The sequence below is a fragment of the Falco peregrinus genome, chromosome 5 (assembly GCF_023634155.1).
Source record: "Falco peregrinus isolate bFalPer1 chromosome 5, bFalPer1.pri, whole genome shotgun sequence".
Lineage (NCBI taxonomy): Eukaryota > Metazoa > Chordata > Aves > Falconiformes > Falconidae > Falco > Falco peregrinus.
In genome coordinates this window covers 75,937,311-75,952,570 of record NC_073725.1, presented here as the reverse complement: position 1 = coordinate 75,952,570, position 15,260 = coordinate 75,937,311, and the positions used below count along the sequence as shown (strand labels likewise).

The 15,260-nt window shown below is 54.1% G+C and overlaps 3 protein-coding genes across 3 annotated transcripts; all 3 read right to left on the bottom strand.

Moving 5' to 3' along the window:
- Nucleotides 1-5,825: 5,825 nt before the first annotated feature.
- LOC129782570 (hemoglobin subunit alpha-1) lies at nucleotides 5,826-6,680 on the bottom strand. The gene is made up of 3 exons (XM_055805064.1): nucleotides 6,522-6,680; nucleotides 6,159-6,363; nucleotides 5,826-6,052 (listed from the first exon to the last, which is right to left on the bottom strand). Exons 1-3 carry the CDS (start codon nucleotides 6,614-6,616, stop codon nucleotides 5,924-5,926), a joined length of 429 nt encoding a protein of 142 aa, XP_055661039.1. The 5' UTR covers nucleotides 6,617-6,680; the 3' UTR covers nucleotides 5,826-5,923.
- Nucleotides 6,681-9,033: 2,353 nt separating this feature from the next.
- LOC101924482 (hemoglobin subunit alpha-2) lies at nucleotides 9,034-9,780 on the bottom strand. Its single transcript, XM_005244103.4, has 3 exons — nucleotides 9,623-9,780; nucleotides 9,311-9,515; nucleotides 9,034-9,209 (listed from the first exon to the last, which is right to left on the bottom strand). Exons 1-3 carry the CDS (start codon nucleotides 9,712-9,714, stop codon nucleotides 9,081-9,083), a joined length of 426 nt encoding a protein of 141 aa, XP_005244160.1. The 5' UTR covers nucleotides 9,715-9,780; the 3' UTR covers nucleotides 9,034-9,080.
- On the bottom strand, nucleotides 9,637-14,274 carry LOC101924752 (hemoglobin subunit pi). Its single transcript, XM_005244105.3, has 3 exons — nucleotides 14,096-14,274; nucleotides 12,979-13,183; nucleotides 9,637-12,399 (listed from the first exon to the last, which is right to left on the bottom strand). The coding sequence occupies exons 1-3, from the start codon at nucleotides 14,188-14,190 to the stop codon at nucleotides 12,271-12,273; spliced, it is 429 nt and encodes a 142-aa protein (XP_005244162.1). The 5' UTR covers nucleotides 14,191-14,274; the 3' UTR covers nucleotides 9,637-12,270.
- Nucleotides 14,275-15,260: the final 986 nt, after the last annotated feature.

The following is a 15,260-nucleotide window of genomic DNA, read 5'->3' as shown; positions in this document are numbered from 1 at the left end:
AGTCTGCTCCCCTGTCTCTGTCTGGTCCTGGTACAAGGAGCAAAAAAAGCAGTGCTGTCTGTAAAACTCTGTTTTAACCATCTCCAGCTAGATCCTCGTGGAGTTGTGCCTACCCAGCAGCTCCCTGCCTACCAAAAGTCACTGACAGGGGATCTGGAAAGGAAGAGTGTAATGAAGAATGGTGTCCCAGGAATATGGACCAAAAATCTGCTCTTAGAGCTGCACATTTCAGCTTTTGATAGAAATGTCAGATGATGCTCCATCACTGCAGGAGGCTGGTGAAAGGCTGTTTGATGTAGCCCATGGAGCTTTGCTATACGCAGCTTTCAGCGTTATTCACAAATGGAAAAACAGGAGGTCGATCGTTTCAGTGTAGGCAAATAAGGTGACACAGACAGGGAAAATATGATCTAAATCAGAGGAGGTTGAACTTGAACTGGCTATTACAACTCAGGAAAAAGATGCTGCAGTCCGCATTGATGGTTCACCAAAATTGTAGCCTTGATGTGCAGCAAAAAAACCCTAGCAAAATGTGGTGATGCCATCAGGAAGGACTTGGGCTCTCAAAACAAAAAAGAGGGCATCTTTTGCCTGCTGTGTAACAGCTTGGTGCACCCACATCTGTGCACTGCTGGCCTCTGAGCTAAGGATGTAGTGGACGTAGAGTCCTGAGCAGAGCAGTTGAGATGATGAAGGAGATGGGGCAGCTGCAGTACGAGGAGTTCCCAGGAAGGCTGGGATTTCTCCCCAGAGAAGGGGGAGCAGAGAGGGCAAACTCTACAAAATCATAAAGTGAATGCGGCCCCGCTGCTCGTCAGATTCTGCATGACAAATTAGAGGCCATCGATGTGTCTGGTAGGTTGTTTAAAATGGATAAAAAGGACTTTATACAGGGCTGGGGGGAGAATGAACTTCTAGAACTTGCTGCCACAGGAGGTTGTGGAAACAAATAGGATCAGCAGGTTTATGAAAGGTATAGCAAATTCATGAGCAGCAGGTCAACAGCCAGCTGCTGAAGGCAACAGGCAGGAATGTACCTCCTGAAACTGCTTTTACTGCTGGTGTGGATGCTGGAGGAGCACAACCAAAACCAGTTAGGGTCCTGTGCTCTCCCCGGATTGCATCTCCCATTGCTGAATGCAATGCTGGGAGGGAGGAACCCGTGATGTTACCAGCAGAGCATTTTCTAAGTTCTCAGTTTCATCATCCCTAAGCAAATTCAGTCTTCTCAAGGGGTTGGTGTGTGGCAGGAAGACGGGGGAACCTTCAGGAAGAAAACTTCTGCATTTCTATTCAATTTCCATCTCTGTAGTGAAAATCTGATGAATCCCCAGCAGGCAATGTCAAGCAGGCTTGCGGAAAAATCTTGTAATCTCATTGAAAAAGGGTTGCTGGCAGTACAGTTGAAGCGAAAATCTGGCTGGATCTAATTATAAAAAAAAGACACGGTCAGCCACAAAAAGAAGGTGGAAAACCAGGGCAAAGTAGGTGTGGAAAGTTTCTGCTGTTTAGTTGATGAATGGCTGCAGTACAGCACTGAGAAAGCATCGGTGGCCAATGTCATGTTACCACAGATCTGCTGCTTCTCCTCCCAGATATAAAATCCAAGACCTGGATTCTGTTGTGAACATTTCCAGGGACAAGGGGTTTGTGATGCTGAATGCCTTTTCAGTTGCAGGAACTCACAGAATGAGACCTAGGCTCCTCGCAGGTCAGCTTTGAGGGGGATCAGCAAAAAGCTTTTCTAAGGTGGTGCTTGCAATATTGGACTTCTTGGGAAAGTTCTTGGGAAAAGAGAGCAGACAAGATTCTCAGTTCTGTGAATACTTGTTTTTATCAGCCCTGTCCTGACCAGAGGGGCTTGTACAGCTGTGCTTGATGTGGCTGCTCTGCTGGGAGCAGTCTCTGCGTTTAGGAAATGAAGGAGAGAAAATATTTGAAGTCCTTCATCAAAATTGGCATTTTAGTGAAGGCTGACTCTGCTTTCTGTCTTCTACAACCACTTTTCCTTTTCCCATTGACAAAACAGCCAATGGAGAAGGTGGGAAGATCCTAACGAGTGTGGCTAAAATTATATTTCAATCATTGAGTATTTTCAGACCGCTTGCCTGAAAAAAAAAATCCCCTTTACCTCAGCAACTGATTGAAGCCATCTCCAAACAGGCAGTGTCTTTGGGAAGCAGTGGAGGATGATGGTGTGGCAGAAACAAGACACTAGGGTCTCTTGTCATGAGCAGGGTAAAAGAAAGAAACTAAGGAACTATAAACCAGTCAACTTCAAATCACAAAAAAACAGTGGGACATTTAATCGAAGAAAGAGATGAGTAATAACTGTGGCCATTGCCAAGAATGAATCATTTCAGATGAGTCTGTTTTCCTTCTGTGACAGATTCCAGTCCTTGGTTCAACATTATTATTCACTGTTCTTTCATCAATAACTTATGTGTTGCAATGGAGAATGCACTTATTAAATTCCCAGATGTTCCTGAGCTGGGGGGGCTGCAAGCTCCCCAAAGCACTGCGTTAAAATTCAGAATGATCTAGACAAATCAGAGATATCAGGTCAGTATGGAAAATCTGATGCTTAGGAAAGAGTAACTGTCCAAATACCTGGCAAACAAAGTGCTTATGCAGCAGTTTTTTAGCACAAAACCTATAGGTTGCACCAATCATGAGTTACACTATTGGCATGTTGAATGCCAGGATGGGATGTATAGACAGAGGAACAGTTTGTGAAATGCGCAATGCTTTCTCTCCTCTTTCCAGCATGAGGATCTCTCAACTGGTGTCCTAAGATCAGCTTCCAAAAATAAATGAGTTTTGTATCTTCCCACTGCTTCTCTGCTAAATTTTGATTGGGAAATCCCTGGTAAACTCCCGTGACCTCCTCCAGAAGTCTGTGCTTCTGTGTCCCTTTACAGGACACACTCCCTAGGGCCATGACTATTTATCAGATGCCAGTAAGAGTAGTATCCAAGCTACCTGGACAATGCTGTTCACAGCCCAGCAAAAGACTGGTAAAAATGTTGTGATCAGGTCAGTGGTAACTACCAAGCTCGTTTCCTGATGACATTTTAGCTCCTCTTTCAATAAAAATGAGCTCTGACATGCCACTTGCCTTGGTGACTATCATGTAACAAAATATCACCTTGTTCTGTGGGTGTCTTTGAACTACAGATGCTTTACAGAAAAGAATAAATGTTGATGAGAGGCAAGAAAGGTCTCCAGATAGTGGAGGCATCAGAACAGGCTTTTGTCTTACCTGAAGATGTTCATCTTCCTTCCTCTTCTGAAGCTGCCTACTGTGACTCTGCCCTCTGTGTGCTGCCATGGCCTGGATCAGGGGGCTTTGTCCCCAAAGGCCACCTCCTCCGCATCACCTGGTGCCAATTTGGGCTGCCACTGCTGTGGCAATGCAGAGATTGCCTCTACCACCTCTCTCATCAGTACCCGAGCTGCGGCAATACAAGCTGGAAAACCATCCCGGGCCAGCAGTGAGGTAAATATTAGACCAGCCCTACTCAAGACCACCGCTGAGGTGCTGCCTGCAGGTCTCAGGGAGCCAGGCAGGGATGCCAGCTCAGGAAGAGCCAGGCTGGAGAGATCTGCTGCCAGTGTGTCTGGCCCGTGGGGCAGGCTGTGCCCAGGGCACACCAAGCCACGGCCACCAAAGGATGCCCAGTGAAGGGGGCCTGGGGCTCACGTGCCACTGGGCTATGAGCCAGGAGGCATGGGGTGCCTGGCTGCTGGGGCACCCCGCACTGGAAATGGGTGGCTGGGGAGGGGTCTCGCACCCCTCTGAGCTGGCACCAGTGTCCCCACTGTGCTGGGACCTGGGACTGGCTGGCAGCCTGTCCTGGCAGCCTGCTTCTCCCTGCCCAGAGGCTTAAGCTCAGCCCCAGGCAGGATCATGGCTTGGCCCTCTGCCTGGCCCCGATAAAGCACCACGGCCTGAGGTCCCCATCTTGTGGCAGAAGGGACAAATGGCTGGGACAAAACTCATCCCGGTGGTTCTTTGGCCAGGCAGAGCCCTGGGAAAGCACTGCAGAGCCCGGACACTGGCCGTCGTCACACACCATGTCCTGCTCGAGGACACAGCATGGCATGGGAGCGGTTGGAAGCAAAAGCAGTGGGGACAGCTGCCAGCCCTCCCCGCCGTACACATCCCATCCCTTGCACTGCTGTTACATCTTGCCCCCACCACGTGCCTACACCCCACACGGGACCGTGAAGGTCCTTTGTGGCCAGGGCTGGAGGAGCCCAGGTCTGTGCTGGATTTGATGCTGGTTCTTCCCAGCGCTTTACACACCATCCCACACCACCTTGCATGCCTGCGTGCCCTGACCCCCAGCCCCCCACCCCACCCCCATACCCCTGCCCCCCCGGGCTCCCCTGGGAGCAGAGGCTCACTGTGGAGCAGAGCTGTGCCCACAGCTGTGTCTGGGTGATGTTGGCTGCAAGGGTGCGACCTGCACCAACACCCTGCTCTGTGCCGGGCTGGCACAGGCTGGGCAGCGATGCCCTGACCAGCTTTCTCTTCCCCTCCTCGCCATGCCCAGGTGTGGTGGGCTCAGGGGGCCACGATGCCTGTGGCGCTCTGCGGGAGAAACCCTGCGGGCCGGCAGGCCTCCCTCTCTCCCTGGAGTCATCTGGGGCCTCTCCAGCCCCTGGTACATTTGCTGATGGTGGCTGGAGGCCATGGGGCTAGGGCAAGTGTCCGTCCTTACAAGTGCCAGAGAGCGAAGGGGCCGGTGGCACCCTCGGCTTGGCTCTGTGCCGTGGCTGTGCCAGCCACCCTGGGGCTTTCTGGAACCTTCACTCCAGCCCTGAGCACCTCCCAGCCCTGGCAGGGACAGGGCAGCCTTACTCAGCACCTGGCAGGTTGTAGCCCCCCGGGACTATCTGCTGCCCCATCTCCCACCACACCCACAGCTGGAGGAGAGCCCAAGCTTTCTTTATCAGACGCCTGCAGCCCCCCCTCCTCTCCTCCCCCCCCCCCCCCAGCTGCCCTGCTGCTGGCCACGATAAGGGTGGGGGGCTGTGCAGACACCAGCACTGTGGCACCCAGTGCCACTTCCCTGCCTGTGCTCATTTTCCTGCCCTGACACTCTCCACCCTGCTGCTGTTCAGCACCTAAAAAACAGAATCTGGGGCTGAGCCCCATCTGCTCCCGTTCCAGCCCCCCATGCCTGCAGTCTTCCCCTGCCTTCCAGCCCCCCAGGATCCCTCCAAAAACCAACACCCCAGCAATGCAGCATTAGGTGGAAACAGAAGTCCTAAGATGCTACACAGCCCTGAGTGCTGGGGACACACAGAAAGATGTTCTTGCACTTGGAGATCCTCAGGATGTCCTCGCTGTGCCACTGCACAGAGGGTCACAGGTGCTGGGACCCCCTGTACCCCACTGTCTCCTGCAAGCACTTCCAGGAGGAGATGATCTCCAACAGTTTGGCCGGAACGGGGGCAAGGGGAGCAGGGGGCTGGAGGGCTGAAGGGGACCCCAGCATGGTGCTCTGGTGGGAAGGTCAGGGCAGGCTGGGGCTGCAGGGAGCTCCCAAGAGCCAGACTCTGGCTGCTCTCTGTGAGTCTTTCTCCTCTGCTGGTGCCTGGAAATGTTCTGCTCGCTCCTGGAGCCTCACAGCTGGCAGAGCAGTGTTTGCCTGCCGGGCACCACCACTCAGACGCTGCCTTCACTCAGAGACAGCAAAACAGGAGCCCGTTCCCTCCGCGCACCCACCCGGCGGGGGGCACCCCCAGTTCAGAGCCCCAGCGCAGATCCCTCCCGTCCCTCCCCACCGGCAGCAACCAGAGCAGGACACCAGGGCTGGAGCACGAATGCAACAGATTTTATTTCAGATCATTTGGCTGCTTGCTGTTGGAGGGCTGGCAGTGGGTTGGGTCCAGCTCTAGCCACGGTGCCGTCTTAACGGTACTTGGCAGTCAGCACGCTGCCCACGGCACACAGGAACTTGTCCAGGGAAGCGTGGACCTCTGGGGTCAGGAGAGCAGGCTGGTGGATGGCCACCACCACCAGGAAGCATTGGCCCAGCAGCTGAAAGGCAAAAGGAGATGGTGAGCGAGGGGGTGAGGCCAGGGGGTGGCCAGGGGGGTGCAGGAGGGGAGCCGGGTCAATCACCCGTTCCTTCCCAGATGCTCACTTTGAAGTTGACAGGGTCCACGCGGAGCTTTTGGGCGTGGAGGTCGCTCAGCTTGGACAGGGCACCAGCGATGTCGTCGATGTGGTTGGCAGCCTCGACCAGTGCAGCCGCTACCTTCTTGCCGTGCGCCTTGACCTGACCGGAGCCACGTTGCAGGTCGAAGTGGGGGAAGTAGGTCTTGGTCTGGGGGTAGGTGGCGAACATCCTGGGGGACAGAGGAGGTCAGGGGCGGGTGGGGGTGGGTGGGACAGGGACAGGGTCACACAGGACAGGGACAGTTGGGGATGGGGAGAGGACAGGGGCAGGCAGGAGGGAGTGGGTGACAGACAGGAGAGGGAATGATGGCGGGGAGTGGATGCGTACCTCTCCAGGGCCTCGGCACCATACTCTTCGGCACTGCCGCCGATTTTGGCGAAGATGCCCTTCACGTTGTTCTTGTCACCAGCAGACAGCACCATGGTGTCACCTCCGCCTTGTAGCCCCCAACACGGGTGTCCCCGCCGGCTGCCGCTGCCCTTATATGCGGTGCTGGGGCACCGCCCGCCCGCAGCCCGCCCCGCTCCAGCCCCAGCGGCGCTGGACCCCGGCCAGCACCGCACCCCGCTCCGCCCCAGGGCACCGGCACCGGCCTGCCGGGGGTCTGCCCCGTGCCAGCTGGCTGTCGGGTCAGGCTTAGGGTTAGGGTCGCATCAGCGCAGGCCGGGTGGGCTGTCCCCTCTGGCACGGGCTTAGGCTTAGGCTTAGGTTTAGGGTCTGAGCAGGCATGGGCTGAGGTTAGGGTCTGCACTGGTACAGGCAGCGCTGGCACAGCCTGGGTGTGTTCTGGCAGGGTGGTGGGAACAGCAGTGTGGGGGTTGTAACTTCAGTAGTGTGGTGGGAGTCTGTGCCCCACAGGCTGAGCCTGCCCAGCACCCCTGACACCCACAGGCGGCACGGTGGGCACCTGCACATATGGACTGACCCATCCAACACAGCCTCCACGCATGCACGTGAACTGCCCCGGTACACGCACTGTCACCTAGCACAGCCCCTACACATACACCAGCCTTGCACATGCACACACTGCCCCTATGTGCACGCTGCCATCTGCCACAGCCCCTGTGCACTGGCACACGCTGCCCCTATGCACACCCTGCCACCCAACATGGCCCCTATACACACAGTCACTCATCCACGCTGCCCCACTGCACTTACTGCTCTCGTTCCCTCAGTACACCCCAAACCAGGGTATCCCAATGCGTGTGCCCTCCTCAGCCCCTGCTCCCTGAACCACAGTCGCATCCCTTTGCATACAGACCCCGGAGCTCCCCTGCCCCAGCCCTCCTGCACCCATGCAGACATGGCCCCAGTGCTGCTGGGGGACTGGGGGATCCTGACTCCTGGGAAGTGGGGACACTCCACAGAGCCACCGGGATCAGTGCCAGGCACCACCGCAAGCACTGGCCTGCAGCAGCAGGAGCTCACAGCAGGGGAGGGGAGGCGCACAGGGCAAGCCCCCTGTGCCCCAAATGGTGAAGGTGAGGAAGGCAAGAAGGGCAAGACAATAGAGGATGGTGAGGAAGGCAAGAGGGGGGGTGGGGGGTGAGGGGGCCTGCAGTGCTTCCAGTAGGTTCGGCAGCTGGTGCAGGCAGCCAGGAGACAGTTCACACCCGTGTTTCCTCCATGTCTGATGGTTCTTATCATTTGTGTTTGGGGGAGATTAGTTCAAGCTGGCACCATTTCAGAGCAGGGAAGGAGGGGAGGACAGGGGAGCTGATCTTCTGGGAAGCGAGCCCAGGGAAACAGCGTTGGGGCAGTGTGTCTGCTGCCTGTGCGTGCCTCAGGGGTGCAAACTGCAGAGGCAGACGACCCCTTCAAACCAGCGGTGCAAGAATTAAGGGGTGTAAATGCACACGAAGACATTGGGATGTGTCTGAGGATGGAGGAAAAGTGCTGTGGGTTCACAGGTGTGTGGGTGTGTGCCGCGGGTTCATTTGCAGGAGCAGGGGCCAGCGTGGCCCAGGGACCCCCACGCTGTGTTTCTGTGCAGGCAGGGTCTCCGCGTGCCCGGCGTTCGGTTGCTACCTGTGCTTGGCCACCCAGGCACTGTGCTCCTGTGCACCCTCTTCCATCCCTCACAAATGCTCATCTCCTCCCGCTGGTGTCACAGTGCAGAGCAAACCGGTTTATTACCCTATAATTCATCACCTATGATCTAAAGACAATGATTTTTTAAAATTCAGTCCCCAAGCCCCTGAAGCCTGTGCCCCCTGTGCTGGCCTGCAGCCCTGCCTGCCCTGCTCCCACCCTGCCCAGGTGCCAAGGGATGAGCGGACCCCCAGGGCAGGGGTGGGGGCACTGCCCTGGCAGTCAGCTGGGGAGCTGTGGCTCAGGGGCTTGAGTCCAAGCAAGAACAGCATTTGTGCTCAATGGTCTATGCTGGATTTTTTTCACTCCATGAACTTGTCTTGATTACTTTTGGAGCTCATCCAGGCACTTAGCTCTCACAGCATCCCCAATAAAGCCCTAAACAGCCATCATGATATATGGAGCCAGGAAGCCTTCATCCCACCCCTACCAAAGAATCCTTCAAGGGGATGCAAGAACCCCATTTGGCTTGGCGCAACCTTCCCCCCCGGCTCCTGCGAGGGATGCAGGCACTGCAAGGTGACATGCTGAGCCCCGTTCCCTGCAGTCCTGCTCCCGGCACTGGTTGCAGCATAAGCTGGGATGCAGTGGAAGCAGGCAGAGCCCTGGGGGCATCCAGGGAGCCTACAGCCAGTGCTGCCCTGTGCCCGTCCAGCCTCACTGGCAGCTCCCTCCCTCCCTCTGGCGAGACCACCATGGCACCCCAGCCCACTCCAGCTCCCGGCCCCAGCACAGACGGACACGGCGCTGCGGCAGAAGTGTCTTTATTGATGGCAGCCCGGCGCAGATGGCAGTTCATCTGTACTTCTCGGCCAGTGTGGCAGCCACAGCCGACAGGAACTTGTCGAAGGCGGAGTGCACCTCGGGAGTGTAGTCCTTGCCCAGGTGCACGGCCAGCACCACCTGGAAGCACTGCGACAGCAGCTGCAAGGCAAAATGGGGCTCAGCACCACTGCTACACCCCAGCCCCCTGTCCCAGTCCCCATCCCTCATCCCCTGCCCCCCATCCCCTGTCCCCTGCCTGCCTTGAAGTTGACGGGGTCAACACGCAGGTTGTAGGCGTGCAGGTTGCTGAGCTCAGACAGGGCCTGGCTGAGGTTGTCCAAGCTCTTGACGGCATTGCCCAAGGCGTTCACCACCTTCTTGCCATGGCCGCGGATCTGGTCAGAGCCATGGTGCAGGTCGAAGTGGGGGAAGTAGGTCTTGGTCTGGGGGTAGGTGATGAACATCCTGCCGGAGCAGGAGGGTCAGTGCTGCTGCTCCCCAACCCTGGCCCTCCATGGGGCTCCCACCCACTCACCCCCCTTGCCCCTGGGCTCCCCCGGCCCAGCCCGCACCTCTCCAGGGCCTCGGCTCCGAAGTCCTCCTGGTGTCCAGCCACCTTCTCCCAGACCTGCTGGATCAGCTTCTTGTCCTCAGCGGTCAGCATGGTGGCGGCTGGGGGTGGTGGGCAGGTCTCGGTGGCAGCGCTGCCCTTGGGGACACCCTCTTATAGCAGCCAGCACCTCCACCCCAGCTTTATCTTATCAGTGCCGAGGGGTGGAGGGGCCGCGGCCATGCAGCACCGGGCCTAGGGAACGGCCGCTGTGCTGCCCTGGGGGGCCCCACTGTCTTGGGGGGCCCCAGCCCTGAGGGGGCCCCAAGGGGGCCCGGTGCCCTGCCCCTCCCCCACTGCCCCAGCCCCACACCAGGCTTGGGGCTGGGAGCAGCACCCAGCCGGGCTGCCCCACTGTCAATGGCAGCCACGGACATGTCCCATGGGTGCCACAGCCTTGGCCTCGCTGGCTGGCATGTCCTCCAGCCTTCTATTAAGGTCTGCTATCCCGAGGGTCCTCCCCGGCCTCATGGGTGTCAGGATGGGTCCCACACGTGTCCCCGGCCCCTCGTGTCCTCCTGCACATCCAGACTCACTCTGTCCGACGAGCCCCTGGGTCTCTGAGCAGGAGCCATGAACAAGCCCTCCCAGATCGCGCTGGGGATCTGCCATGGGAAACACCATCTCTCCAGCAGCCTGGAGAAACCTGGGTGGGGAAGAGCCTCCTTGTTGGGCACACGTTCTTCCTGATGTCTGTCCCATGGTGCTTGCCAGCCCTGGGCTTCTTCCCTTCTTCCTGTGCCAGCATGTGCCTCTGCCGGTCCCCGTAAATGCTGGGACATCCTGCAGGGCACGGGGCAGCTGGTGACTGTCACATCCATCGCTCAGCTCAAGTCATTGGTACAAATTTGGGGTTAGGGACACACCAGATGCTGACCTGCCAGGTCAGTGGTGGAATTTAATGTTCAGGCTATCTGAGACCCACAAATGTAGAATGTTTTAAAACTGCTGTGGTATGCTGGGTGACATGTTTAGAGCAATCTGGTGGCTTTGGAGCTGCCACACCACCTCTCTCCCCCTTGCCCAAACACAGTCCCTAAATTTTGTAAATGAGACGAGGGCCACAGTTTGCAGTGCCAGTCCAGGTTGTCATTCAGAGTACACTTAAGACTTTGCACTCACCTCTTCATGTCACAAGTCCTCTGAGACAGGCATGGGCAGTGAACGGAACCTGATAAATAGTTTTCTTCAAAGATCTCCACACGGCGCTGCTGTGTTTTAGATTTTTGACCAAACAGTCCCAGAATTCATGCTCTGTTTTTGCACAGCATCAAGACTGTCCCTGCTTCTCACTCTGCCACCCCCAGGGAACAGATTTTGGGGTGCACGATGCACTCGAAGGGGGCATGTCCAGGCAGATGACCCCAACTAACCAAAGAGGTATTTCATAACATGTAAGACCATGATCAGCAATCAAAGGGGAAAAAAGGGGTTTTAGGGAGTTTTAGGAGGATTACCCGTATTTTTTTTTTGCTCAGGAACTGTCTGGGCATCAGTCTACTTATGGGAGGCATCGAGTGATTGCTTTTGCATGACCTCTTTTGTTTTGTTTTCTTCCCTCTTCCTCCACTTATACCTCAATTATTAAACAATTATTTCTTTTTGTTTGATTGATCTTGACCCCAAATATTTCTTGCTTTTATTCTTCCTCTTCTCTTTCCCTCATCCCACTGAGGGGGGCAAGTGACTGAGCAACTGTGTAGTGCTTAGCTGCCCACCGGGGTTAACCCACCACAGGTACATACGGAGGATCCCTGTGCTCCCCACAGGGCGACCAGCAGTTCTGTACTCTTTCCTGTTGCTGCTTTCCAGAGAAACCCTGGGAATCTGTGGACCCCCAGATGCCATCAACACTGATCTCCAGTGGCCGCTAATATTCCCAGATTTCAAATGCATGTAAAGTTCCCCATACAGAAATAAGAGATGTCAAGCTGAGGAGATGGTCCCTTTACCAAGCAGGTGTGATAGCTCAAGGTGCTCATGAAGAGCATCAGATACCTTGCCCATACCCCATGGAGAGGAGCATGTGGACAACACTAAGCATGGCTCTGAGCATATCACAACATGTGGTAATGCAGGTTTTGCTCACAACAGGCTGTGATGGGTTTTGGATAGGTCAGACAAAAAACCTGGGTCCATTCAATATCCTAGCCGGGTAAAAGACTGTTTCCTGGTCAGCCTGGAAACAGCCTTTGGTGGATATACCTTGGTGAGCAGCAGCTGTCACAGGGCTCTAGCATGTTCTGGGCTTCTGCTCAATGTTTTGTTATTCCCACCAAACATTATGTTATTCCCACTGAATTTACACAGCTTAGCCCATGAATTAGGATGCAAATTCATTAGTACATGAATTTACAAAGCTTAGTGTTTTCCTCTCTGTATTGTGTAGACATTTTGGAACACCCTTGCCTGAACAGCAAGGTGTAGGTGGAACACACAGAGATGTAAGCACAGAGACCACAGCTCCCATTCAAATTTATTGAGTTTTGCAGATGACCAAGCCCCTGCATAGGGCATTTGAGAGGACTGCACAGGAAGGGGTGAATACCCCAGAGCCTGGCAGCTGGGGCGCACCATCGATATGCACCCCTCAGCCTCAGTGGAGGCCGTTTATCTGTACTTCTCAGTCAGAACAGAGGAAACACTGGACAGGAACTTGTCCCATGCAGCATGAACTTCTGGAGTGAAGTCACTGGGATAGCGGGCAGCCACGGAGCACAGGATACAGTGGGAAAGCAGCTGTAAGGGAAGACAGAATGAAATCCGTCATAATCAGTAACAGAGTTCAGTCTAGATGTCTACAATGGACCTGGGTGCCAGCGTGCTCTGGGATGACAACTACGTGTCCCAGCCAAGTAGCGCTGCTGCCTGATGCTGTGTGTGAAGAAGCAGAGTTGCCTTCGGTATAGGGCACAAGGCACTGCTTGATCCCACTCCCTCTTCCAGATGTCCCTTCTTTCCTCACCAAAGGGAAATGCAACAAAGTGGAAATGTTTAGAATTTACTAAGACTTTGTTCAAGACATGTGATATAACCTGACATGTGAGGGGGATTCATAAATTACAACAAAGGCAGCAGAGACTCAAGTCCGTCTAACACACACCATAGGAGCCACCTGAGTAGTTCTTTGCTTGAGCTAGACCAGATATTTCATTAAAAGATCCACTCCCAGGTTAAAAATCAGGTGGGGAACAAGCAACAACATGAGTTGACAAGGCTGTGTGATGCTGTCAGAGGTCACGCTGCCATTAGCTAAAAATCTGTGGTCTCTAACCCTGTGATGGCAGTTTTCATCCCTGAAACTCTGTGCTCACTCACCTTGAAGTTCACTGGGTCCACCCTGAGGATGTAAGCATGCAGCTCACTGAGCTTGGCCAAGGCGCCTCTAATGTCCTCAATGTGCTTCACAGCTTCCCCGATGGCATTCATGACTTTGGAGCCGTGGCCACGAAGCTGAGCTGAGCCTTGGCTGAGATCAAAGTGAGGGAAGTAGGTTTTTGTCTGGGGGTAGCTGGAGAAAAGCCTGGAGGAGAGCAAGAGAATGAGATTCAGCGGTGTAAATGGCATGCACAAGATGCTAAAAGCACAGAGGAAGTGCAATGTAAACCTGCCAGCTGCAGAAGTGCACCCCTTCAGTGGTTCTAACAGAGCTTTGGGAGCCTGAGGCTTGCACCAGGGAAGTCTTCCCGCTCTTAAACCTCTCCTGCAGTATGAGCTGGTTAGACTGGGCTAATCTGTACACGCTAGAGAAGAATGAAATTATAAAAATAATTTCAAACAATGTATTTTTTGGTTTTGTTTTTGTTTTTTAAATACATAAAAGCCCCAAATTGTCACTACCTTTCCTATATTCCACTGTAAGCCAGTTTGCAGGACCTTCAAACTAATAAGAGCTGAACGAACCAGAATCAATGCGAGTGGTAGTCAGCATTCTGGAAGGACTAACACAATACTGCAAAGTGCAGGAGGTCCAGTTGTCTTTTGTTACTTATCAACTGGAATGATGAAACATAAGTACCAGTGAATTCAGTGGATGGCTGTTCTCTTACTGCTTAGAAATTGCAAGAAAGAGCACATCACTTGTACAATAAACCACTCCAAGATTGTTTCGTAACAGTCATAACACTGTTTCAGGACATGAGTATGAATGACTGAATTCCTTGCCAGGGTGTCCAGGCTATGATTTCTTCTGGATTGCTGCAATGACAAATAAAATTATAGAATTGCCTAGAAAATTATGTTTTGCTGTGAGATTTTGAAGCATTTAGTACCACAGATATGATTCCAGAAAAGAACATCCCAAACAACACAGAGGTCATCCATCAACTCCCACCAGTCCCAGCGTGCTCTCACTCATGCAGGTTTTACACGAGATGCATCCCAATAGCAAAGCCGGAGGAGGCACCCTCTTCAGAGGCATGTGGGGGGGACTTACCTCTCCAGGGATTCTGCCCCAATGGCATCGGCTTGGGTAGCCACCTTTGCCCAGATGGTGACCACGGCAGCCTTCTCAGCCTGGGTCAGTGTCATTGTGCAGGAGGGTGCGGGCTCAGTCTCTTCGCAGTGAAGGCTCAAAGCAGGTTTGGGCTCATCGCCCTGGCAGCCCTGGTTATAAAGAGGAAGGGGAGAGTGGACGCTGGCGCCTGTCCACACTCATTGGTCACTCCACGGGCCCACCCATGGAGGTGGGAGACCCTTATCTCTCGGTGAAGCAATGCCTGTTTCGGCAAGGGTCAGTGCTCTGGCCTCCTGGCTTGGTGGCGTTATCAGCTTTTTGCTTCTAAACATAATGGCCCCATGGCCCGAAGAAATTGCCTGGACACATATTGATACATGAACAGAGAGATAATGCTGGAAAATTCCATCCATGAAACGTTAGGACACATCTTTAAGCTGAGAGGCACTTGGACTTCAAGCATACTAAGGAGCTTGGAGAAAAATATGCATTTTCTCCCTTGCTTCACAGATACGAACACACGACTCTGGGCCTTTCTGTGCCATATCATACACTGCCAGTACATGTGGGTGCCACATGGCACAATATTTCGTATGAAATAGTGCCTAGGTAGTGGCAGGGACAGGCCGGGAGATATGCAGTACAGTTCAGAGGGGGAGTGAAACCCTGGTTTTGTGGGAATGAGTGGAGATTCTGCCGTTGGCTTCAGCACTGCCATGACTTCACTTTGCCAGCCCCTTGCAAAGAATTAGGGACCCACTCTGCAATTGATACTGCTTATAACAGCACCGGCAGTAATGATTCCTGCGGGTACAGGGGGAGAGAGCCTATAAAATTGAGCATGGCCCTAGAAAATAAGTATGTGTGTGTGAGAAAGCCCAGTCAGACTTTTTTTTTTCATCACTAAATGTCTCATACCACATGCTTTTGATTCCTAGCTGTGTGATCTTACTGTTAGTTACCCCTTGCACTGTAAAACAGCCCCCAGCATTGCAGCCAGTGCTGACTGGTCCCATATATACATTTATATGCTGGTCCCATATATACAACCCACCCACAACAGGTGGCTTGTAACTTCAGGGCATGGGCACACATAATGGGTGAAGGACCAAACAAGCGAAAGGAAGACCAGCACAGGTCTGTA